This window comes from Mus caroli, unplaced genomic scaffold (genome assembly GCF_978045245.1).
Source record: "Mus caroli unplaced genomic scaffold, Mus_caroli_1 scaffold_2, whole genome shotgun sequence".
NCBI classification, from domain to species: Eukaryota; Metazoa; Chordata; class Mammalia; order Rodentia; family Muridae; genus Mus; species Mus caroli.
In genome coordinates, this window is record NW_028227257.1 from 163,430,720 (window position 1) to 163,453,420 (window position 22,701).

General features: G+C 39.6%; 1 protein-coding gene across 7 annotated transcripts in view; it reads left to right on the top strand.

Moving 5' to 3' along the window:
- Positions 1–22,701, top strand: part of Nebl (nebulette) — a 382,963-nt gene that overhangs the window by 300,920 nt on the left and 59,342 nt on the right. For 5 of the 7 annotated variants that reach the window (XM_085835164.1, XM_085835168.1, XM_085835166.1 and 2 more), the window contains 4 exons: positions 4,588–4,701; positions 11,074–11,178; positions 15,746–15,850; positions 18,350–18,457. The exons of the other annotated variants lie outside the window; for them this stretch is intronic. In XM_085835164.1, coding sequence (XP_085691290.1) covers positions 4,588–4,701; positions 11,074–11,178; positions 15,746–15,850; positions 18,350–18,457 — 432 coding nt within the window. The remainder of the gene's footprint in view (positions 1–4,587; positions 4,702–11,073; positions 11,179–15,745; positions 15,851–18,349; positions 18,458–22,701) is intronic. 7 annotated transcript variants of the gene reach the window in all.

Below are 22,701 nucleotides of genomic sequence, written 5' to 3' on the forward strand. Positions count from 1 at the left end.
TGGTGGCAGTGTCAGACAGCAGACTATGAGTGGGAGAGAGACGTTTTGCCTGTACACTGAGAGCTCCGTGGGATTTTACTCAGGCCAGGCAACAGAAGCGTGACCTAAACTATTCTTATACTAAATTGAACAATTATTTGGACCTTATAGATATAAGCTTTCCATTTTAATTTCTTTAAGATCTATATTTACATGCATGTGCATGACCATGCATGTACATGTGTAAATGTGCATGTGTGTGCCTGTGCATGTGCACGAGTGCATGTGAGTGCAGGTGCCAGAGGAGGCCAGACCTGAAAGTAGAGTTCGAGTTATTGGTAAGTCATCTAACATAGTTGCTGGAAACCAAACTCTAGTCCTTGGCATGATCAGGACTCACTCTTAAACCCAACCATTTCTCCAAGCCCAACTTTCTTTTTGAAAATTGGGAAGATATATATTATTATGTTATAGTTGTTTAAAAAATTAATAAAGTAAAATTTCATGTGCCAAGACAGGAATATTAGTTTCTGTGCAACTCAAATGTAAATGGATTGTCAAAACCATTAACTTAAAAGTTCTAAATGAGGATAATTGGTTACTATGTTCTTATATCAGCTGAATTTAATATTTGGAATTTGTCAGCAGGGTGAAAGGATTAAATTCTTGGTCTAGTTTTATAACAACAGTGAAACATTATAGTATAATAATTAATGTTTATTGCAAAATAGTATTTGCTGTATTGATAAGAATGAGCTTAAAACTTAAGAGATCCAATATGGATTGCTGGAAAAATTTAGTAATAAATAGTGTCCTTGAACTGAAGAAGGTATTAATTGGCTTGGAGATGCTCCCATTCTCCCTTCCTGGCAAGCACACATTCTGCCAATCTTCTGACACTGCCAAGCATAAGCTTAAATGTCATATCCCAAGTTGCCAATGTGAATGGATCTCTCTGTTCATTTCTGTATAATTCGTGATGTGGTATGTGTGAGTGTGTGTCTGTGTCTGTGTCTGTGTTAAAAATTGACTTGAGTGACTTAGCTCAGGGCTTTTAGGGTCATAAAATAAAATAAAATAGGCTGTTGATAAATATGTGGATGTCTTTAACAAAATTTCTTTGGATTCTTAACATTTGATACAAAGACAGGATGATATTATCTTGTAAAGAAAATAAGGACACTTAAGTCTCTGGGTTTATTCCCAGACCCAAAATAAAAACGAAAACAAAATGATGAAGGAAGTGAGGAAAGAAGGTAGGAAGGTAGGAAGAGAGGGATGGAGGGAAGGAGAAAAGAGAAGGGCACAGGTAGCATTCTATGTGAAATTCAACCTAAATTCTGATTGTTTCTTTGGTGTGTTCTATATAAAACTGTAATATATATATATATATATATATATATATATATATATATATATATATATATATATTTGCTCACCTGTAGTTCAGTTTTAGCAAAGATTGGAAAGAATGGATATTTTTAGATACTTGGTATATTGTTTTCAGTGATAATTAAGGTCCACTCTTCAAACTTTACATGTTCCCCTAACCTTTGATTTTACAGCTATGCTGAAGATATGATTCTCTCTCCTTGCTGACTCTGGGGAGCCTAAGCATAAGTGTTACTGCAGGGAGCCAGGCACTGAGTGCTGAAAACTCATGTGTCCCATGTCCTGGTTGCATTGCTCTGTTTAGAGGCATTTAGAGAATTAGTTTAAATTCTGTCCTCATAGTTGAACCGACACAGTGGGGACTCCCTAAAGTCTAGTTATGGTCCAAATTTTTAGAAAATAATTAGGAGTTTGATTTTACATAATTGTTCTATTTATTTATTAGAAAGTGATGGGTGTCAGAGCTCTATATGTGCCATTCATAATGTAAATGAATTCACTTTAAGACTTACTTATAGAAATTCATTTATTTCTAAAATAATGGATCTAGGTAAAAGGAATCACATTTTATCTCAATATTAACACTTCTCTCTCCCTTTCCTCGGTGGTCTTAAAAATGGCAAGTATATCCTTTGTTCCATGCTTGGGTAAGCAAAGACATCCAAGGCTTCGCAGGGATCTCTTTGGAGATATGGGTGTGATAGGGAAGCAGACAGTGAACTGTGGATTGAAAACGGAACAGAATGTTGAACATGTCTGTTACCTTAGTGAGGGAGACAGTCGGAAGTTGAGAGACTTGACCCCTATCAGCCATATTTGATTCTCTTTATTCATGTATGTGCAATACTTGGAGAAGGCAGGAGGCAAGATCATATCAGTGTTTGGTTAATGTATTTTTGTATAATGCAGTTATTTAATGTAAGTTCATTATCGATAGAAACTCTTATGTTTGGTTTCCTGCACATCTTTTTACACCACATCACTTAGACAACCAAAGATTAGAAGGAAACCAAGCTTACAGCACTTTCCTCATTTTTACATTCAATATAATTATCTGAATCTTGTGGGCAGGAGATTGATAATTATTCCTCAGAAATATGCATGTATTGATAATTATTCCTCAGAAATATGCATGTTCTTAGAAGAGAAAATGCCAGGTTTGGTAACAGATAAACCTCCAGTTTTAGTTCTCACGCCAACCTACACACTGTCTTTATATCTGGTGCAATTGTGTTGACAGCCCCTAGTCTACACACACAGTAGGAAGTGGGCTGTGGTGGTGCTGGTTAATTCTCAACTCGACAGGGTCTAGAATCACGTGTGAGATGAGTCTCTGGGCATGCCTGTGTGAAAATTTTTGGTTATGGTACTTGATGTTGGAGAGACCCATCATGATTGTGGCTTGAGACCAGTCTATGGGCAGAGGTTCGAGGACTGTATAAAATGGAGGAAGCCAATTAAGCTACAAGCTTTATCCTTTGCTCTCTGCTGGTGTCTCTTGGATGATACCTGAGTAGCTGTCTCTAGCATTGCCTCTGTGGACTGTAACTTGAAACTGTGAGCCAAAATACATTCTCTCTCCACTTCATTGCTTTGGTTGCTGGTGTAGTTCATCTTAGTAACAGAGAACCCTCAGACAGGTTCTCTGGGAGCAAATGTTGAAGAACCTACTTTCTTTCTTAAGTAACTGAGACACACATTGGCTGAGGTGACAGGATAGGATTTGACATTTGGTGCCAATCAGCACAGTACAGCCTGTCAGTTGGTTAGAATTTCACAGCGACTGCCCAAGAACAGTTCTTGTAAAGCGACTGAGCAGAAGGAGGTTTGGCTTGGACAGGGGAAAGTGGACGTGGACATGGACATAGACATGAATGTGTGAACATGGCTGAATAAAAAAGATCCTTAAATGAGGCTGATGAAAGTAGTGAAGGAAATCTAAACATTTCCTATGTCTGTGCTCATATCTGATTTCAGAATGCAAAATAATAATTGAAAGAAATCATCTTCCCATTATAGTAATTCTTTATCAATTATTTAAAATGAATGTGTCTGGCAGCATGAATATCAGGACATTATTTTCAAATTGAACACATAGAAGATAGTTCTGTGCTGTTTTCCCACCAAAGTTTCACTAGCTTGCTCTCAAGACACCTGGCAAGTACCTCTGAAGACCATCAGTCACACCAAGCAGGGCCATGACAACGGCCATTTCAAATTCTGTTTAATAAGGAACTCAGCAAGGCAGAGCCTTAAGGCACGTGGATAAATGAGCTTTATGAGAATATTATTATAATAAAATAAAATGTTTTTACAATATTTTAAAATACTGTAAGATTGTAGAGGTAGCTGGAGAGACCAAACGGTTTCACTTTGCTTTTGAGATATGTACATCCATCTTTGTCAGTACGCATCAAGACGAGAGATGCGAGTCACTGGGATGTTAACCATGTGTCTGCTCAGGGAGAGAATTTGTCTACATCCCAGTCTATAACATGTGTCTATATGGTTTTTTAACTATGAAGAAAAAACTCTTTTTCCTTATATATAAAGAAGAAAATATTTAGACTGAATATTAAACATACTTCTTCTCTTGGATAAATTGAGAAGTTAAAGCAAGACAAAAATCAAAATTAAAACCAAAACCAAACCAAACCAAAAAACCCTAAAAATGCTAGGAAGCAGATGTAGAACATTGTAGAAAATATATTTTCTAAAAATTAGATTATAAGCAATCGAGATATGGATGTTGCCGAAAACACAGTTTTAAAAAGGAATCTTTGAACAAATTAAATGTGGATATCTGTATTTGGTATAATTCCCCGAGGAAAACCCATTCAGTTTCTGGACACATTTTGTAAGTGAGTCAGACCTTAAGAAGTGTGTGCTCTCAGTTTGAACTGATCCTGGGTTACAGGGGTACAGAAATGGAAACTGACCTGTAAAATTTTTTTATATTATAAATGCATAATTCTCATGAGCAGAGAATTTGAGCTCATGCCTAATGACATTCATGACCAATATTCAAGTAGCATATTAAAAATTTCTAAATGCCTCATTAAGCTTTATGGAAGGGGATGAATATCAGGAATTTAAATTCTGCAATGATTCATTTGAAAGGTAGCTTTTATTTGATCTCTTTAAAAAAAAACATAATTTCTTACTTTTCCACTAAATATGTGATTTCATTCAGTTTGTCCTTTTTCTTTATGATAGGTTAAATATAAAGAAAAATTTGATAATGAAATGAAGGAAAAAAGCCACCATTACAACCCTCTGGGAAGTGCGTTTTTTAGGCAACACCAGTTTGCTACTGTCCTGGCAAGTGATGTAAGTTATATTCTACAGAAATTACTTTCAATATGTTTAGAGTCTTGTTTTCCTAGAACTAACTGTGTTGTAATTACTGATATTTAATCAAGATCATGTAATTTCCAAGTAATTTGTAGTTGAAAACACTGAAGCATATTTTCGTGAAGCTTTTTTTCTAGAAAAGTATATTATTATAATTTGCTATTAATGGTTACTGCTTACTAATTAGTTAATAAGTAGGAACAGTGGTATGAATAAAATTATTGTGTCCGATCAAGAGTAGAATAGATTATAGAGTTTTTCAGGAAAGAAATGTATATTATCACAAATTAGTAGGTAGGACAACAATTAACTCATAATTATGCCCACAGAATTGGTTTATTATAAAGTACTACCTGATACATGGGGGTTCATCAAAAAGAAATTGTCATGAATTGTGCTGCTAAAGGTTTAAACTTCTTTCATTTTTATTATGCTAAATGCTATCTTTGTAGATTTATTTTCATGTTTTTAAAATTAAGAAGGATTTATTGGGTACAAAATGAAGTTCAGAATTTTTGCTAGGAGGAGGTATTGTCCAAAACTAGAAACAATGTCAAATCATTTTTTTAAAAAAAGATTCATTTACTACGTGTACAGACCCTTTCTCATCAGAAGAACTGAGTATCATGATAAGGTTCTCAGCCTCTTCATCTTTATAGGTGGCACTGGCTTTACTTTTCTTTCACTAATGTGTAGAAGGTATTTATGCTCAATAACAAGTCTTGGTTTGTGTCTGGAAGATAAAGGGAGCACGTTTGTCTTTCAGAACCTCTGGGGATATCATAATCTTTCTTTTCCTGGCTGATAATTTTTGAGTGTGTGCAGACAAAGAAGTGGGTAGAGATGAGCTAATCTTAAAGGAATCTAGAATTGAGCCTTAAATGCTCAAGGCTGAGTGAGGATCGGGCTGCCTGGATGTGATCCTGTTCAGCCACTTCCTGTTATTCCTTCAATCTTTCTGTGCCTCAGTTTTCTCATCTGTCAAATAGGAATAAATTAAAACAATTAGGGTGCTTTACATATGTTAAGTGTTTTTTAAAAAGTGTTGGGCATACAGATACTGTTTAATGAACTTAATATTAATATTTTGCTCTTACTACTGGTATTAAATTCCAAAGCAGTTAGAAAAAAAAAAAAAAAAAAAAAAGATTCACTTAGAATGCAAAGCAGCTAAAGCTTAAATTCCAGCAAAGTAAAACTGAAATAATTCTATAGCAGCATATAAAGAATGAAGCAAGGCTTCTTGTTATCTAAAAGTGGAGTTTCTACTATAATTACTGAAAGTGTGTTAACACCACCGTTTTGGAATATATAAACAGTAAAAGAAATTTAAATGTTTTCAAGTCCATAAGGAACCATTTGACTCATTCAGTAGTGAATCAGCACCATCTAGTGGCTGCTTGTAAATCCTGTCACTACCACTCATCAGGACCTTGTATTGGGGAGAAAAAGGATGAGTGAATCCATTAATGTAATCTACTATATAAACAAACCCAAAGAAAAAAAAAATCACATGACCATCTGAAAAAGCATTTGATATAATACATCACCTCTTCATGTTAAACGTATTGGACAGATCAGGAATTCAAGAGCCATACCTATACACAGCAAACCAACTGCCAATATCAAATTAAATGGATAGAAACTTGAAGCAATCCCACCAAAATCAGAGACAAGACAAGGATGCCAACTCTCTCAGTATCTATTCAATATAGTACTCGAAGTTCTAACTAGAGCAATAAGACAACAAAAGGAGATCAATGGGATACAATTTGGAAAAGAAGTCAAGGTATCACTGTTTGTGGATGATATGATAGTATACATAAGCAACCCAAAACATTCTACCAGAGAACTTCTACATTTGATAAACAACTTCAGCAAAGTGGCTGGATATAAAATAAACTAAAAAAAATCAATAATCTTCCATTATACAATTGATAAGTGGGCTGAGAAAGAAATTAGGGAAACAACTCCCTTCATAAAATTCACAAATAACATAGAGTATCTTGGGGTAACTCTAACCAAACAAGTGAAAGATCTGTATGACAAGAACTTCAAGTCTCTCAAAAAAGAAATAGAAGACCTCAGAAAATGGAGAGATCTCCTATGATCATGGGTTGGTAGGATTAACATAGTGAAAATGGCTATCCTACCAAAAGCAATCTACAGATTCAATGCAATCCCCATCAAAATTCCAACACAATTCTTCACAGACACGGAAAGAGCAATTCTCAAATTCATCTGGAATACCATAAAACCTAGGCTAACAAAAACAATTCTTAACAATAAAGAACTTCTGGGGAATCACCATCCTTGACCTCAAGCTGTACTACCAAGCAATAGTGATAAATTGGTACAGAGACAGACAGGTAGATCAATGGAATAAAATTGAAGAAAGACCCACAAACAAACCCACAAACTTATGGACACATGATCTTTGACAAAAAAGATAAAAATAAACAATGGAAAAAGAAAGCATCTTCAATAAGTGGTGTTGGTCTAACTGGTAGTCTGTATGTAGAAAAATGGAAATAGATCCATATTTGTCACCTTACACAAAGCTCAAGGCCAAGTGGATCAAGGACCTCAACTTAAAACAGATACACTGAATGTAACAGAAAAGAAAGTGGGAAAGAACCTTGAACTCATTGCTATGGAGGGAAATTTCCTAAACAGAATTCCAATGGCTCAGGCTCTAAGATCAACAATTGATAAACAGGACTTCATGAAACTGAAAAGTTTCTCTAAGACAAAAGACACAGTCAATAGGACAAATTAGCAACCTACAGATTGGGAAAAAACTTCACTAACCCCACATCCTATAGAGGGCTAACAACCCAAAATATATAAAGAATTTAATAAGCTAGTCTCCAAAAAACAAACAAGCCAATAAAAAATTGGGGTATATAACTAAACTGAGAACTCACAATAGAGGAATCTCAAATGGCCAAGAAGCACTTAAAGACCTCCATATACAATCAGATACACCGAATATAATAGAAGAGAAAGTGGGGAAAAGCCTTGAACACATGAGCACAGGGGGAAAGTTCCTGAAAAGAACACCAATAGCTTATGCTCTAAGATAAAGAATCAACAAATGGGACCTCATAAAATTACAAAGCTTCAGTAAGGCAAAGGACACTGTCAATAGAACAAAACAGCAACCTACAGACTGGGGAAAGATCTTTACCAATTCTATATCTGATAGAAGGCTAATATCCAATATATACAAAGAACTAAAGAAGTTAGACTCCAGAGAACCAAATAACCCTATTAAAAATGGGGTACAGAGCTAAACAAAGAATTCTCAACTGAAGAAACTCGAAGGGTTGAGGGGCACTTAAAGAAATTTCAACATCCTTATTCAGCAGGGAAATGCAAATCAAAACAACCCTTAGATTCCACCTCACACCAATCAGAATGGCTAAGATCAAAAATTCAGGTGACAGCAGATGCTGGGGAGGATGTGGAGAAAGAGGAACACTCTTCCATTGCTGGTGTGATTGGAAACTGTTACAACCACTCTGGAAATCAGTCTGGCGGTTCCTCAGAAAATTGGACATAGTTCTACTGGAAGATCCAGCATTTCCTCTCCTGGGCATATTCCCAGAAGATGCTCCAACATGTAATAAGGACACATGCTCCACTATGTTCATAGCAGCCTTATTTATAATAGCCAGAAGCTAGAAACAACCCAGATGTCTCTCAACAGAGGAATGGAAACAGAAAATGTGGTACATTTACACAATGGAGTACTACTCAGCTATTAAAAACAATGAATTCATGAAATTCTTAGGCAAATGGATGGAACTTGAAAATATCATCCTGAGTGAGGTAACTCAGTAACAAAAGAACACACACAGTATGTACTCACTGATAAGTGGACATTAGCCCAAAAGCTTGGAATACCCAAGATTCAATTCACAGATCATATGAAGCCAAGAAGAAGGAAGATCAAAGTGTAGATGCTTCAAAGCTCCTTAGAAGGGGGAATAAAATACTCACAGGGGAAATATGGAGACAAAGTATGGAGCAGAGACTGAAGGAAAGGCCATCCAGAGACTGCCCCACCTGGAGATCCATCCCATATATTGTCACCAAACCTGGATGCTATTGTGGATGCTGGGAAGTGCTTGCTGATAGAAGCCTGGTGTGGCTGTCTCCTGAGAGGTTTTGCCAGAGCCTGACAAATACAGAGGTGTATGCTCACAGCCAACCACTGGACTGAGTGCAGGTTCCATGATAGAGAAGTTGGAGAAGGGACTAAAGGAGTTGAGGGGGTTTGCAGCCCCATGGAGGGAGCAACAGTGTCAACAGGCCAGACCCCCCCAGAGCTCCCAGGGACTGGACCACCAACCAAAGAGTGCATGTGGACCTGTGGCTCCGGCCACATATGTGGTAGAGGTTGGCCTTGTTAGATATCAGTGGGAGGAGGGTGTTTGGGCCTGAGGCTGTTTGATGCCCCAGTGTAGGGGAATACCAGGGCAGGAAGACAGGAATGGGTGGGTAGATGGACGAGCACCCTCATAGAGGCTATAGGGGGGATGGAATAGGAGGTTTCAGAAGTGGAAACCTGGAAATAGGAAAACATTTGAAATGTAAATAAAGAAAATATCCAATAAAAAAGAGAAATGTTTAAAGTCCTTAGTCATCAGGGAAATGCAAATCAAAACTACCCTGAGATTCACCTTATACCAATTAGAATGGCTACAATCAAAAATTCAGGTGACAACACATGTTGGTGAGGATGTGGAGAAAGAGGAACACTCCTCCATTGCTGGTGGGATTGCAAATTGATACAACTACTCTGGAAATCAGTCTGGTGGTTCCTCCAAAAATTGGAAATACATCTACCTGAAGATTCAGCTATACCACTCTTGGGCATTTATACCCCCAAAAATGCCCCACCATGCCACAGGGACACATGGTTCATGATGTTCATAGTGGCCTTATTTTTAATAGTCAGAAGCTGGAAGCAACCCAGATGTCCCACAGAGGAAAAATTGATACATAAATTGCGGTGCATTCAATGGTGTACTATTTAGCTATTAAGAGCAAGGAAATCTTGAGTTTTACAGGCAAATGGATGGAACTAGAAATTATCATCCTGAGTGAGGTAACTCAGACCCAAAAGGACATGCAGGGCAGGTACTCACTAATAAGTGGATATTAGGAAAAACAAAGTACAGAATACCTAGGATACAATCCATAGAATTCAAGAAGGTTAACAAGCAGAAGGGCCCAAGTGAGGATTGCTTCAATCCTACTTGGGAGAGAGAAGAAAACAGGAGACAGTGGACAGACCTCAGTGGAAGGCAGGAGAGGGAGGGGAAGAGGGGAAGATGAACAGGTATTAGGGACAGGAGAAAAGCCCTGAGGGCTAGCAGAATGAATGGAAATATGCAACCTCTGGGGGTGGGAAGCAGGTGGACCCTCTGGAATGTACCAAAGACCAGGGAGGTGAGAAACTCTCAGGACTCAAAGGGAGGGACCTTAGATTAAATGCCAAACATTAGGGAGAAGAAACTTCTAGAGTCTACCTCTAGTAGAAAGACAGGGCATCAAGTGAAGGAAAAGGGTTGCTATCCTACAATAAAAAATTCTAACACAGAACTGTTCCTGTCTAAAAGAATTGCAGGGACACAAATGGAGAAGAGACTAAGGGAAAGGTGGTCCAGGGACCCGCCCAACTTGGGATCCATCTCAAGGAGAGACACCAAGGTCTGACACTATTACTGATGCTTTGGTGTGCTTACAGACAGGAGTCTGGCATGACTACTATCTGAAAAGGCCCAACACGCAGCTGACTGAGTCAGACAGAGATACTTACACCCAACCAATGGACCCAACCATAAGGGACCTCTATGGTTGAATTAGGGAAAGGTTGGAAGAAGCTGAGGAGGAGGGTGAACCCATATGAAGGCCAATAGTCTCAACTAACGCAGACCCCTGAGATCTCTTAGACACTGAGCCACCAACCAGGCAGTATACACTACATGGTCTAAAGCCCCTGACACATATTTAGCAGAGGATTGCCTGGTCTGGCCTCAGTGGGAGAAGATGCAAGAGTCTTGAGGACCTAAGGAGTGGGGAGACCTGGGTGGGGGTATCCTCTTAGAGACAGGAGAAGTAGAATGGGATAAGGAACTGTAGGAAGGGGAATCAGGAGGTGGGCAATGGCTGGACTGTAAAAAAAAAATAAAAGAAATAAAAAGAGAAGAATGAGCAACAAAAAGAAAGAAGGAAAGAAGGAAGGAGGGAAGGAAGGAGGGAAGGAAGGGAAACCATTGCTTGTGTCTTCCTGTTTTCTTCTACTATATGGTATTTTATTCCGTGTCATTTTTGTAGGTGAAGTACAAGAAAGATGTTCAAGCCATGCACAAGCCAATTTCAGATCTCCCAAATTTGTTGTTTTTAGACCATGCTATGAAAGCCAGCAAAATGCTCAGTGGAGTAAGTGGGCTGTCTGGTGGCCACTGTAGAGTAGACGTGTGGAGCCGGGGATGCAGTGTTTCTGTTTGTTCCTGGTCTTACCTGCTTCATTAGATGTGCCTGTGTGCCATGCTCCCAACAACTAACGCACTGAAAAGTAGCCACCTGCCTGTACAGACCCCATGGCAGCCATTGTCTCGTTGTAAAAGAGTTCTTTTCTCACTTTACCCATTTCGTACATGTATGGAATGTATTTTAGTTCCTTCAGTCCATGTTACCCTCTCTTATCCCCCATTCTTCTTCTGTTCCAACCCCTTCTTCTTGCCAATAGATGCCCCTCCTACTTTGATGTCTTTGTGTGTGTTTGACACACTGAGTTTAATGAAGGCTGCCTGCAAGCACGAGGGTTGGGGATTATTTGCTGGATCATGGACAGACCTATATTCCTCGGAAGAAAGCGATACCCAAAGTGGGTTCTTGCAATTCCTTTCATCTCATGAGCACAAGCACACTTGTTGGTATTGTCACAAGCAAGAATCCGTTCTGTCTTTCTTCTTCCCATTTCTTCATTTGTATCAGAATGAAATCATTTGATGTTCATATCTTTCAGTCAGGGATCTTCTTTTATGAGAGCCATGCTAGCATATCATATATGTTATGTCTTCAGTAGCAAGCATTCTTGTTTATATATAGTATATATAAACACATAAAATATAGTCACAGTTTAAACTATTTTCTCTGACAAGAAATCTTGAAGGTGCTTATATTTCATGGTCACTATAAATTTAGTCTTGATCCGTTCTACATTATCTGTCAAGTCAGAAGGAGGACTTCATGTCCTGTTGGTAATATTTGTGTTTACTCTCCGTATGGTCAGTCCCTCAGAACTCTAGCCTGCTGTGATACTGTTTCCACCCTTGGTACATCTGGACGCTGACTTCACCAGCTCTTACAACTGGTAACTCCTGGACACTAGTGGCTCCACTTTGTACATAGCCAGATGCCACATGTTAATGATTGACTCTGATTTGACCTAAAGTTATTTCCATGCCAATTCTAACAATAACCACCCATTCACTTAAAAGCATTTTAACGAACAGGATAGATCTGGATCAGATGAAGAAATACTCATTCTGTAAGGTATGAGGAAAAGTGAAGGTAGTCTTTTAAGTAGCAGAGTCCACTGCGCTCAGGATAAAGCCACTCCAAGGCTAGATCCCCAAACCTTAGTCTTAAGGGAGCTTCAGTTCTTAGCATTGGCAAAACACCATTTGTTATTTGTATGTCCACTTGACTTTGCACATCGCCATCACCAGCCTTCCTAAGGTGCACACTGCACATAAGTGGTTCACACTTACAGAGATTAGTTTTTAATTTATTTAAAAATTATTGGTATAGTTTCTGGTGTTTGAGCCATGGTGACAGCTTGGAATTAGCCTTTGGTGTCAGGGCCCTTGGGTTGCATTGTCCTGCTTCACCAAGCTTAGCATCCACTGGCAACCACATCTCAACCACCCTTGCATTTCTATTCTGGTTTCAAGCTTTTCTCTGTGACACACACACTCATCTCTCCATTTCCTGCACTGTCTGCATTCTTCATTCTCCAATGTCCGGCTTTTGTCCTGTGGTGGTGCTTGCTGGACTGTCCCCTACCCATACTCAGGCTGATTCTCCTAGGAACATGGGGATTCGTGTGTAAATGAGCAAGAGTGTTTACCTCTCACCTGCAACATTTCTTTTCAAAATGTTGATGTTGGCTTTGCGGTAGAGAAAAATGAATCAAATTTTAGTGTACACACTCTTTGTCATCTCTCCAACATTTTATTCATTATTCACTGAGTTTGATCTCTCGTCTGCTTCAGGCTGTATCATAGAAATAATTACATCACTCAAAGAGCCAGAGAGTTTGATTTTCCCTTAATCATTTACATATTAAAATTGTATGATATTATATATGTCTTAAATTTTTTATAAGTTAGAATAACCTTTTAAATATTTGTATAAAATGAATAGAAATTTTCTTGATGCCTATTGGTTACTGGATTTTTTTTGGAAAACGTTGAGAAAGAGATTTGTTGTAGGTATTTACCAAAGTTCAGAGCTAGTTTGCTCTAAATGGCTATTTTATTACACATCTCTAGATGTATTGGTCCGTATCAAAATTTTTGCATTTTAACGTGTCATGTGTAGAGCAGGATGAGAAATTTAAAAGCCTGTGCACAATCACAAATTCAATGTCTGAAGAAACACTTTGCTGTGGAAATGGAGCTTTCAATTTCCTTATAACTTTATATAAATTTAAAAATTTTATGCTATGTTATTCTACATAACCTCCACTAGGAGGCAACAGAGACTATTCAATACAGAAAAGCCCCTGCATTAGAAATTTCATTTGCAGATTGGCGTTCAAAGGATTTGGTTTTAGCCCGTTTTTTAGTATATATCCATTATTCTGAGTATAATTCCCTCAACTTCATTAGTTATGGACTTTGATCCCATATTAGAATATGTTCTGCCTTAATGCATTCAAATTATAGTTGTTTAATAAGTAGATATTATAAAAAAATCTAAACAAAGCATAAACATTTTTTGATATCTTATTTCAGGTTTAAGCTTTGCCTTTTGTTAAGTTAGATTTTATTTAGTTTTAACTTAAAATTCATAGAGTAACCCAAGATGTAATATATGAACTTTATTAAGACTTTCCTGTGGTGCTTTTCTTTTTCTTTTTCTTTTTTTTTTTTTTTTTGCAATTTCTTTTTTTTTAATTTTTAATATTTTTTTATTACATATTTTCCTCAATTACATCTCCAATGCAATCCCCAAAGTCCCCAATACCCTCCCCCCCCCACTTCCCTACACACCCATTCCCATTCTTTTGGCCCTGGCATTCCCCTATATTGGGGCATATAAAGTTTGAAAGTCCAATGGGCCTCTCTTTCCAGTGATGGCCGACTAGGCCATCTTTCGATACATATGCAGCTAGAGACAAGAGCTCCGGGGTACTGGTTAGTTCATGTTGTTCCAACTATAGGGTTGCAGATCCCTTTAGCTCCTTGGGTACTTTCTCTAACTTCTCCCTTGGGAGCCCTGTGATACATTCAATAGCTGACTGTGAGCATCCACTTATGTGTTTGCTAGGCCCCGGCATAGTCTCACAAGCGACAGCTATATTTGGGTCCTTTCAGCAAAATCTTGCTAGTGTATGCAATGGTGCTTTTCTAAACCCACTTCATTCTGGTTAGAAGTCAGGGACATACATCCTTGCTCCCCACGTGACAGGGAGCTCTTGCAGTAAGGCTCCCTCTGGGACTTTTCCCCTGTGGAGCAACAGCTCTGAGGCAGGTCACAGACACCTTCTGTCTTTCTGTTCCTGATGTTCAGTGTTCCTTTTCCCGCTTCTGTCCACAGAGCATCTCCTAGGATCACATGAGTCTCTTTACTGCACTTCTTCGAAAGCTGCATGAATTCCCCTTCACTCCGTACAAAGCCATTTTTTTCCTGTAACTCACGGGCAGTTGATCTTTACCTTGGTAGGTCCCCACAGCCTTGGATCTCGTTTGCTTGCCGAAGTCTTTTCAAGTAGGACTAATTCGAAATGTCCCGTCTCTAGTGCTAGAAGTCTTGTTCTGCTGCCATCAATACTTTTTCTGGTCTCTTCCAAATTTACCTTCTCACGTATGTCATAATACCAGAGGGCCTATGCTAACAGCTTCAACTTATAAATCCAATAAATTGGAGCTGGAGAGATGGCTCCAATGGCTAAGATTACTGGCTGCTCTTCCAGAGGTCCTGAGTTCAATTCCCAGCAACCACATGGTGGCTCACAAACATTTGTAAAATGATCTTCTTGCCTGCAGGTGTACATGCATCTAGAGCACTCATACATAAAATAAATCTTAAAGAAAAAAAATCCAATGAATTATACCCATTTTCTTTAGGTCCTTTTCTCAGTGCCTCCCACCATCCTTTCCTTGGAATTTAGAGACTTTGCTCAATTATCTTTCAGCTTTTCTCTGTCTTCATCACTTCCATTCTTACTCATGGCCCAGCTTCTCTCCATAGCCACCTTCCTCGAGTCTAGTTCCCTCGCTCTCTTCTTTTTGTTTCTATTTCTTCTGGACAGTCTTAAACACCAATCTGTCCTGTGATAAGAAGCAGTGTCTATATTTCACCTCATCTTGCCCACTCACAACCTGTGGCATCCCATCTAATTGACTGTGCCCCATGCCACATTTATAATTAATCACTGAATGTTTCTTGGGCTCTTCCTATGGCCACCTACAGTGAGACTGTCTGGCTTTGTCCATTTTTCTTAGCTGCAGAACCTCCTCCACACCAGCTGTTACAGAGACTGGCTCTTTAACAGCATCGTGGCTCCTTTCCACTGGCTTGATTGTTGTGTTCTTTACTAAGAGTTGCTGGGAAACTGGCTCAATCTGTGGCCCAGGGTTACCTGGAACTCACAGTCATCCTGTCTTAGCCTCCCGTGTGCTGGGATGAGAGCCACCACACCCCAGTTAAATTCCTAAATCTTAATTTTAGTCATCAATCTTTTATTTCTAACTTGTTTTCATTTTTTTTAAAGTGGGAATATAAAAGGAATTTTGAAGAAAACAAAGGATTGTATCACTTTGATGCGGAGGCCCCTGAACACCTGCACCATAAAGGAAACGCCACCCTCCAGAGTCAGGTGCGCTCTCCGAGCTCTGCTCATCCCATACGTGACCATCCGTTACCCACTGCTCAGTGCTGTGTTCTTTGAAGAATGGGACCCAAGAACATTAATGTTTCAGAAAAAAAATATTATCTTGGATCCTATTTTTTTTTATCTTTTGGGTCAGCTGAAACCTTGTTTCAGCATATAAAAGTTTCATAAATTTTAAGTTCTTCATATAATTAAAAAGTTTAGATCTAGGAACTAATTAAATGGTGATCGAATCTCATGATGATTTAAAATTTTACTGTGTGCTGACTTGACATTTTTGAGCTACAAAATTAATTTTCTGGGTGTAAGGTTTATTATAATTTCTTCATTTAATTATAAGTGTTATTGGAAAGGGAAAACATCCTCACTAGTGCATTTTAAATTGATGTTTCTTCTAACCATGAAACCCTATGTAGTCTGCAAAAGAACTTCATTTTTTCTTCCTAGGACATTGTAAAGTCAATATCTGTTTTTAAATTATCATTTCAAGTTTAAATAGTTGCTAAGGATGCCATTTCTAGCATCTGTTAAAGTAAACATTTACATGACTCTTTTAAATGTATTCTGTGGAACATAAATTCCATAATGATTTGAAAATAAATTACTCCCTGTATCAGTTTTCTTTTCTGTTGCTGTGATAAAGTACATCAACAGAAGCAACTCAAGGGACAAAGGGTTCATCGGGTTCCCAGGTTACAATCTACCACTGTAGGGACGCCTAGATGGTGATAACGTGAAGCTTCTGGTTACACGGATTCATCCCTAGTGAGGAACACACAGCAACGGATTAATGTGCATATTCTTGTGCTCAACTCATTTTCTCCCTTTTACCAAAGTCTAGGACAAAAATCTAAGGAATGATGTTACCTATTTTTAGGCTGTCTCTTCATTGAACATAAACAAAATTCTTTCTCAGGGAAGACTAGAGTGTATGGAGTTTGCAGTTGACATTTCAACCCCTCTCTCCCCAATGTTTGGAAATATGAGTTTTGTCTTTAAATTCTCTCTCTCTCTCTCTCTCTCTCTCTCTCTTCCCCTCCCTCCCTCCCTCCCTCCCTCCCTCCCTCCCTCCCTCCCTCCCTTCCTTCCTTCCTTCCTTCCTTCCTTCCTTCCTTCCTTCCTTCCTTCCTTCCTTCCTTCTCAAGATAGGGTTGACCTAGGCATTAACTATGTAACTTGACTTACAACTGACCTACTTCTGGCTCCCCAATGTTGGGTTTACAGATATGTACTATTATGCCTGCCCAAATACTTACTTTTCTTTCACTTTTTCCCACAAAATTTTATTCTAATATAGTATGATATCATGTACGCAGCAAAATCATCTATAATGAAATTATGTCACAAATAGGTATTTCAAAATTTATTTCCTGTCACCACAAAGTTCTAAATATAAGAAATTTTCTTTTAGGTTGATCTAGTAATCATTATCATTATACAACTTAAATAATTTCACAAGCAATTATGAAGCCCAAGAATTAATAAAAATGCATTTTTGAATGAAGTGAGTCGTGATCAAAGCTTTTCTAGGAACTCAGTTAAAATATTGCTAAATGCAACCATTCTGATGTCTTACATACAATTTTAGCTTTTGTTTTTAAGAAATAGAAGACATCAACTCGGGGATAGAGCTCAGCTAAGAATAATGTTTGCTTTAAGAGTATTGGAGACTGAAGGTCATGCCTAAAACCTGGGAGTAGCTGCATGTACCTGAAACTGTAATATATGCTAGGGGGGATGGAGACAGAAGAGTTCCTGGGGTTTGCTGGCTTGAAGCCTAACTCCACATCCAGATGTCTCCATCTCAAGGAAGTAAGACAGAGAGCAACAGAAGGGAAAACTCAGCTTCTTCATCTAGCCTTTGTGGCATAGGCACAGACACACACACCTGCACACACACTTCTGTGCACACACCACACAATACACCACAGACACAATACATATGCATATCTACACAGAGAAAAGAAAAAGATCAAAACTTGAAGCAACAGAAACTATCCTTCCCTTTATAACCAGAAAGGAAATAAAACTAATTTTAAGTGATACAGATAATTCATAATATATTATTAAATATATATGAATAACCCCATATATTTAACAAATATCTATATATTCTACCTATTTGGCACAATATTTTATTTGTCCTCCCTAGAATACATTATTTAATGCCCAAAAACACTGAACACCCTTTGGCTGGGCTAAAATAAATTTTTATCCTTAAAAGTTTTTATGTTCAGCCCTTGTATGCCACTAACTTTGGGGAACATACTCATCACTCTAAACTGCAAGAATTACTTGAGAACACAAACCAGGATGATTAATTTTGGTTACATTTATTGTGTTTTGTTTACTACATGAGATTTTGGTTGTTGTTATTATTGTTGGGAATTGAACCCAAGACTTTGCTAAGAATGTGCTCTAACACTGAGCTATACATAGCCCTTATTTTTTTAAATGATTTTAGTATTTTTTTTTTCAATGCAGGTAAAATACAGAGAGGAATATGAGAAAAATAAGGGAAAGTCCATGCTTGAATTTGTTGAGACACCATCATATCAGTCTTCAAAGGAAGCTCAGAAGATGCAGAGTGAGGTAGGATACTGGGCTTGCTGCCAATTGTTCTGTAGATACTTGATGTCTTCTCATTTGCAAAGAATCACTCAGTGATGAGTGGGGTCTAAAGATAGGAGCGTTGCTCTGTGGGGCTGGCTTGGGACCTGTGTTCTAGAACCAACATTGCTTTGGGTGGCAGGGTCAAGGAGCCCATACTAGATGCACCCTGTATAGGACAAGCTTCAGGACCCTATTGTAGACGCAACACAGCCCTGCAGTGGAGGCCCTGTGTTCTAGATCCAGCCCTTCACTGCCAAAGGTCACTGAATTTGTCTGCTCCCCAGTTTTGCTGATCAACAACCAGAGCTATCAAGCAGATGTGCTCCTCACTGTTCTCATCCCGATTGTCCAGGATTATACACTAACACTTTCAAACTGTAGCAATGTAAAACTGTATATAAAACTAATTAAAAAATGAAGACCTGGTTGCTTTTCTTCCCCTTCCTCTGCGATGGTAATAGAACCAACATTTAAATAATTTAAATCCTTGTTTTGTGCCTGATGCCTTGCTAAGAGTCACACCTACATTAGCTCATTTAATCCTTAAGGTAATGGCTTGAGGTAAATGTGAGTCATAAAATAATAATACACTGAACTCCACTATCTTAAGTAAAATCACGTATCTGGTAAATGTCATCAGGGTTTTAGGACCTGGTAGCAATCATGGTACTTCCTTTCCTTTTCTGCAAGTTTATTTAACTGATCCTGCCACCTCCAGGACGTGCTTGAGTTGAGTTTGCTTACTTTTCTTCTAAGAGAAGATAATCCTGTCATTGACAGGATTAGCCTTAGGCTAGGTTTTATCAGGCCAGGTGATTCCTACATTTTCTTTCCTTTAGGGCACCAGGCACACAGTTTTGTCTACAGTCAGTGGCTACTACATCTATGGTTCCCAATTGGCTATCACATCTAAGGGAAGAAGCACTGGCCAGTCTTTTCAGACAGTATTAACGTTTTTGTTTGCCATCTGTTTTGTTGAGAGTTCTTCAGACAATCTGAAACTGGACACACTTGGTGTGTTAATTTCTTCTGTAAGCCAAAGAGGAGAGAGGAATTATTTATCCTTTTCTGTCTTATCTTCTTAAGCCCTTTATTGAATTTGATAAAGAACTGTCAGTCACTGTGGTGACTGAGTGAGTTGTCTGTTTTAGCTGACTTGGCAGAGCTGCTAAACTTAGTTCAAGTTTGGAAGCCCACAAAAGAGGACAAATGATACTGAATTCGCATTTCTCTATTTAGACAATGGCATAGAAGGCATTTCTGAATATCCTTTGCATTGCACCATTACTTCCCACAGCAGTGCTGCCTTTCATGGGATCTAGTACTGGATTTTTTTTTTAATTTATTTTTTTTATTGGTATTTTCCTCGTTTACATTTTCAATGCTATTCCAAAAGTCCCCCATACCCACCCCCCAATCCCCTACCCACTCACTCCCCCTTTTTGGCCCTGGGGTTCCCCTGTACTGGGGCACATAAATAGTACTGGATTTTTAATGGCACTCCCCATTTTATAGGACATGTATGGCCACTGTTGCTGACCTATAGTCCAGGGAGAGATTTTGACTTTCACAATTCTCGGGAAGTTGAACTGTTAAAACTGTGTTCACTGAAGGACATGAGAGCAAAAGACTCCTCCCCCCTTTTAAATGAAAGCAACATCTGGAGGGTGGCTTCAGTCTTATTACCATAATCTCACAGCTTCATCATAGCCTCTCCATAACTTCCTCTCAGTCGCCATGACTCACCATCATCATGACTCACCATCGTGTCCCCTTGATCTTCCCATGACCACCCTTTGGCCTCCTTATGGCCTCCCCATGGTCCCTGAAAGATGCCCCAGAGCACCCTGACAGCATCCTCACGCCTCCTTAGCTGGTCGACTCCCTGCTACTGTCTCCTGGCATCTTCAGCTTGAGTCAGAGACTTGTAACTGGATTTACGGCTGCAAATCCAGTTTTTTTATGGGTTTTTCTTTTCTTCCACTCTTCTCCAACCCCTTCTTGTACCCTTTCTACACCCTAACACTAAGTAGGAGAGAAAAAAAGGATAAATGGGAAAGGGGTGTCCTTAGATTACTTCCTGCTGATTAGGTATGTCCTTACTCCTTGGAACAAGTTTGATATTTTCTGTCAAACTTGTATCTAATTTTTTCTTCTTCTCTTTTTGTGCACTACTACTTGATAAACTGCAACCAACAAAATAGCATTCAATCACCAGCCTTCCACCCAACCCCTTCTAGCAGGGTTCTAGCACCAATATATCATTGGAAAAGTCCCCAGAATTCCAAATATCACACACTCACAAAACTCATCTGTAGCTGCCAAAATCGCACTCCAGCCAGAGCACGAGGAAAATCACAGTCAGCTGCGGTGGACAGTCTGAAGCAGCCCCTTCTCCCACACCTGGGATTAAAATGAAAACATATTTTATAATATTCTTACATTTTTTTTAAAAAAGAAACCAAAATTCTCACTAGAGACTCATGATGAGAAGCCTTTTCTATACTTTTTGTGATTATCTTAATTCTTTTGTACACCAACTGTTCAATATTCCTCTCACCAACAAACCTGTACCTATCTTATCATTCATAGTTTATATATTTCGGGGCCTTGTTTCTGAATTAGAGATAGTGGTAATTTGGAAAGTTGGGATTTTAGTGCCTCATCCCTCATCTCTCTCTCTCTCTCTCTCTCTCTCTCTCTCTCTCTCTCTCTCTCTCTCTGTCTTCACCCTATTTGCCCGTACCCTCCCTCCAGTGGGACAAGCTCCCCTTTAATTATAGCCACTGAAGATTAGATTTCTTCTTTTATTTCCCTTCAGATTTTTTCCAGTTTTCCCCACACTCAGCAAGGTTTGATGAGAGTCAGGACTTCTATTAGGGAATCTCATTGTGTCAGATTTATATTCCCAAGGCTAGAAAAATCAACACCAAAAAGTTTCAGAGAAAATATAATGTTTTAAAAAGTAATTTAGGGTATAAAAATGAACAAAGCAGACCGGAAGAAAGCCACCTGTCTTCGAGTTGGCTTTGAGCCTTTAAAGTCAGCTGACACTGTCTTCCTTGAGATACCTGCTATGGAAAAGCTGATTTCAAAGAAAGCTGTCTGACCTTTAATCATGTTTATCTCATTTCTGTCCAGTGCCTGGTATAGGTTTAGTCTGTGTTTTCTAGAAGAAATCTCTAAGTCTGTCCTTAGGAGTTCTTTTTTACTCACACAAAAGTCTTTCTGCACAGAGCATACACTGAGGGTTTTTTGTTTTTTTTTTTGAGGTGGTAATAGTGGGTGGGTGGACTGTGTGCTAGGCAGTTCCAATCAAAGCCACCCTTTCTTCTCTTCTCTCCTCTCCTCTCCTCTCCTCTCCTCTCCTCTCCTCTCCTCTCCTCTCCTCTCCTCTCCTCTCCTCTCCCCTCCCCTCCTCTCCTCTCCTCTCCTCTCCCCTCCCCTCCCCTCCCCTCCCCTCCCCTCCCCTCCCCTCCCCTCCCCTCCCCTCCCCTCCCCTCCCCTCCCCTCCCCTCCCCTCCCCTCCCCTCCCCTCCCCTCCCCTCCCCTCCCCTTCCTTTCCCCTCCCCTTCCTTTCCCCTCCCCTCCCCTCCCCCCTCTCTTCTCCTCACCCCTCCCCCCTCTCCTCTCCTCTCCTCTCTTCTCCCCTCCCCTCCCCTCCCCTCCCCTCCCCTCCCCTCCCCTCCCCTCCCCTCCCCTCCCCTCCCCTCCCCTCCCCTCCCCTCCCCTCCCCTCCCCTCCCCTCCCCTCCCCTCCTCTCCTCTCCTCTCCTCTCCTCTCCTCTCCTCTCCTCTCCTCTCCTCTCCTCTCCTCTCCTCTCCTCTCCTCTCCTCTCCTCTCCCTCCCCTCCTCTTCCTTTCCCCTCCCCTTCCTTTCCCCTCCCCTCCCCTCCCCTTGCCCCTCCTCTCCTCTCCCCTCCTCCCTCTCCACTTCTCTCCTCTCCTCCTCTCCTCTCCTCTCCTCTCCTCTCTCCTCTCCTCTCCTCTCCTCTCCTCTCCTCTCCTCTCCTCTCCTCTCCTCTCCTCTCCTCTCCTCTCCTCTCCTCTCCTCTCCTCTCCTCTCCTCTCCTCTCCTCTCCTCTCCTCTCCTCTCCTCTCCTCTCCTCTCCTCTCCTCTCCTCTCCCTCCCTCCCTCCCTCCCTCCTTCCCTCCCTTCCTTCCCTCCTTTCTTCCTAGATTTAAAGGGTAAGAAAAAGAGATATTTATTTATTTATTTATTTA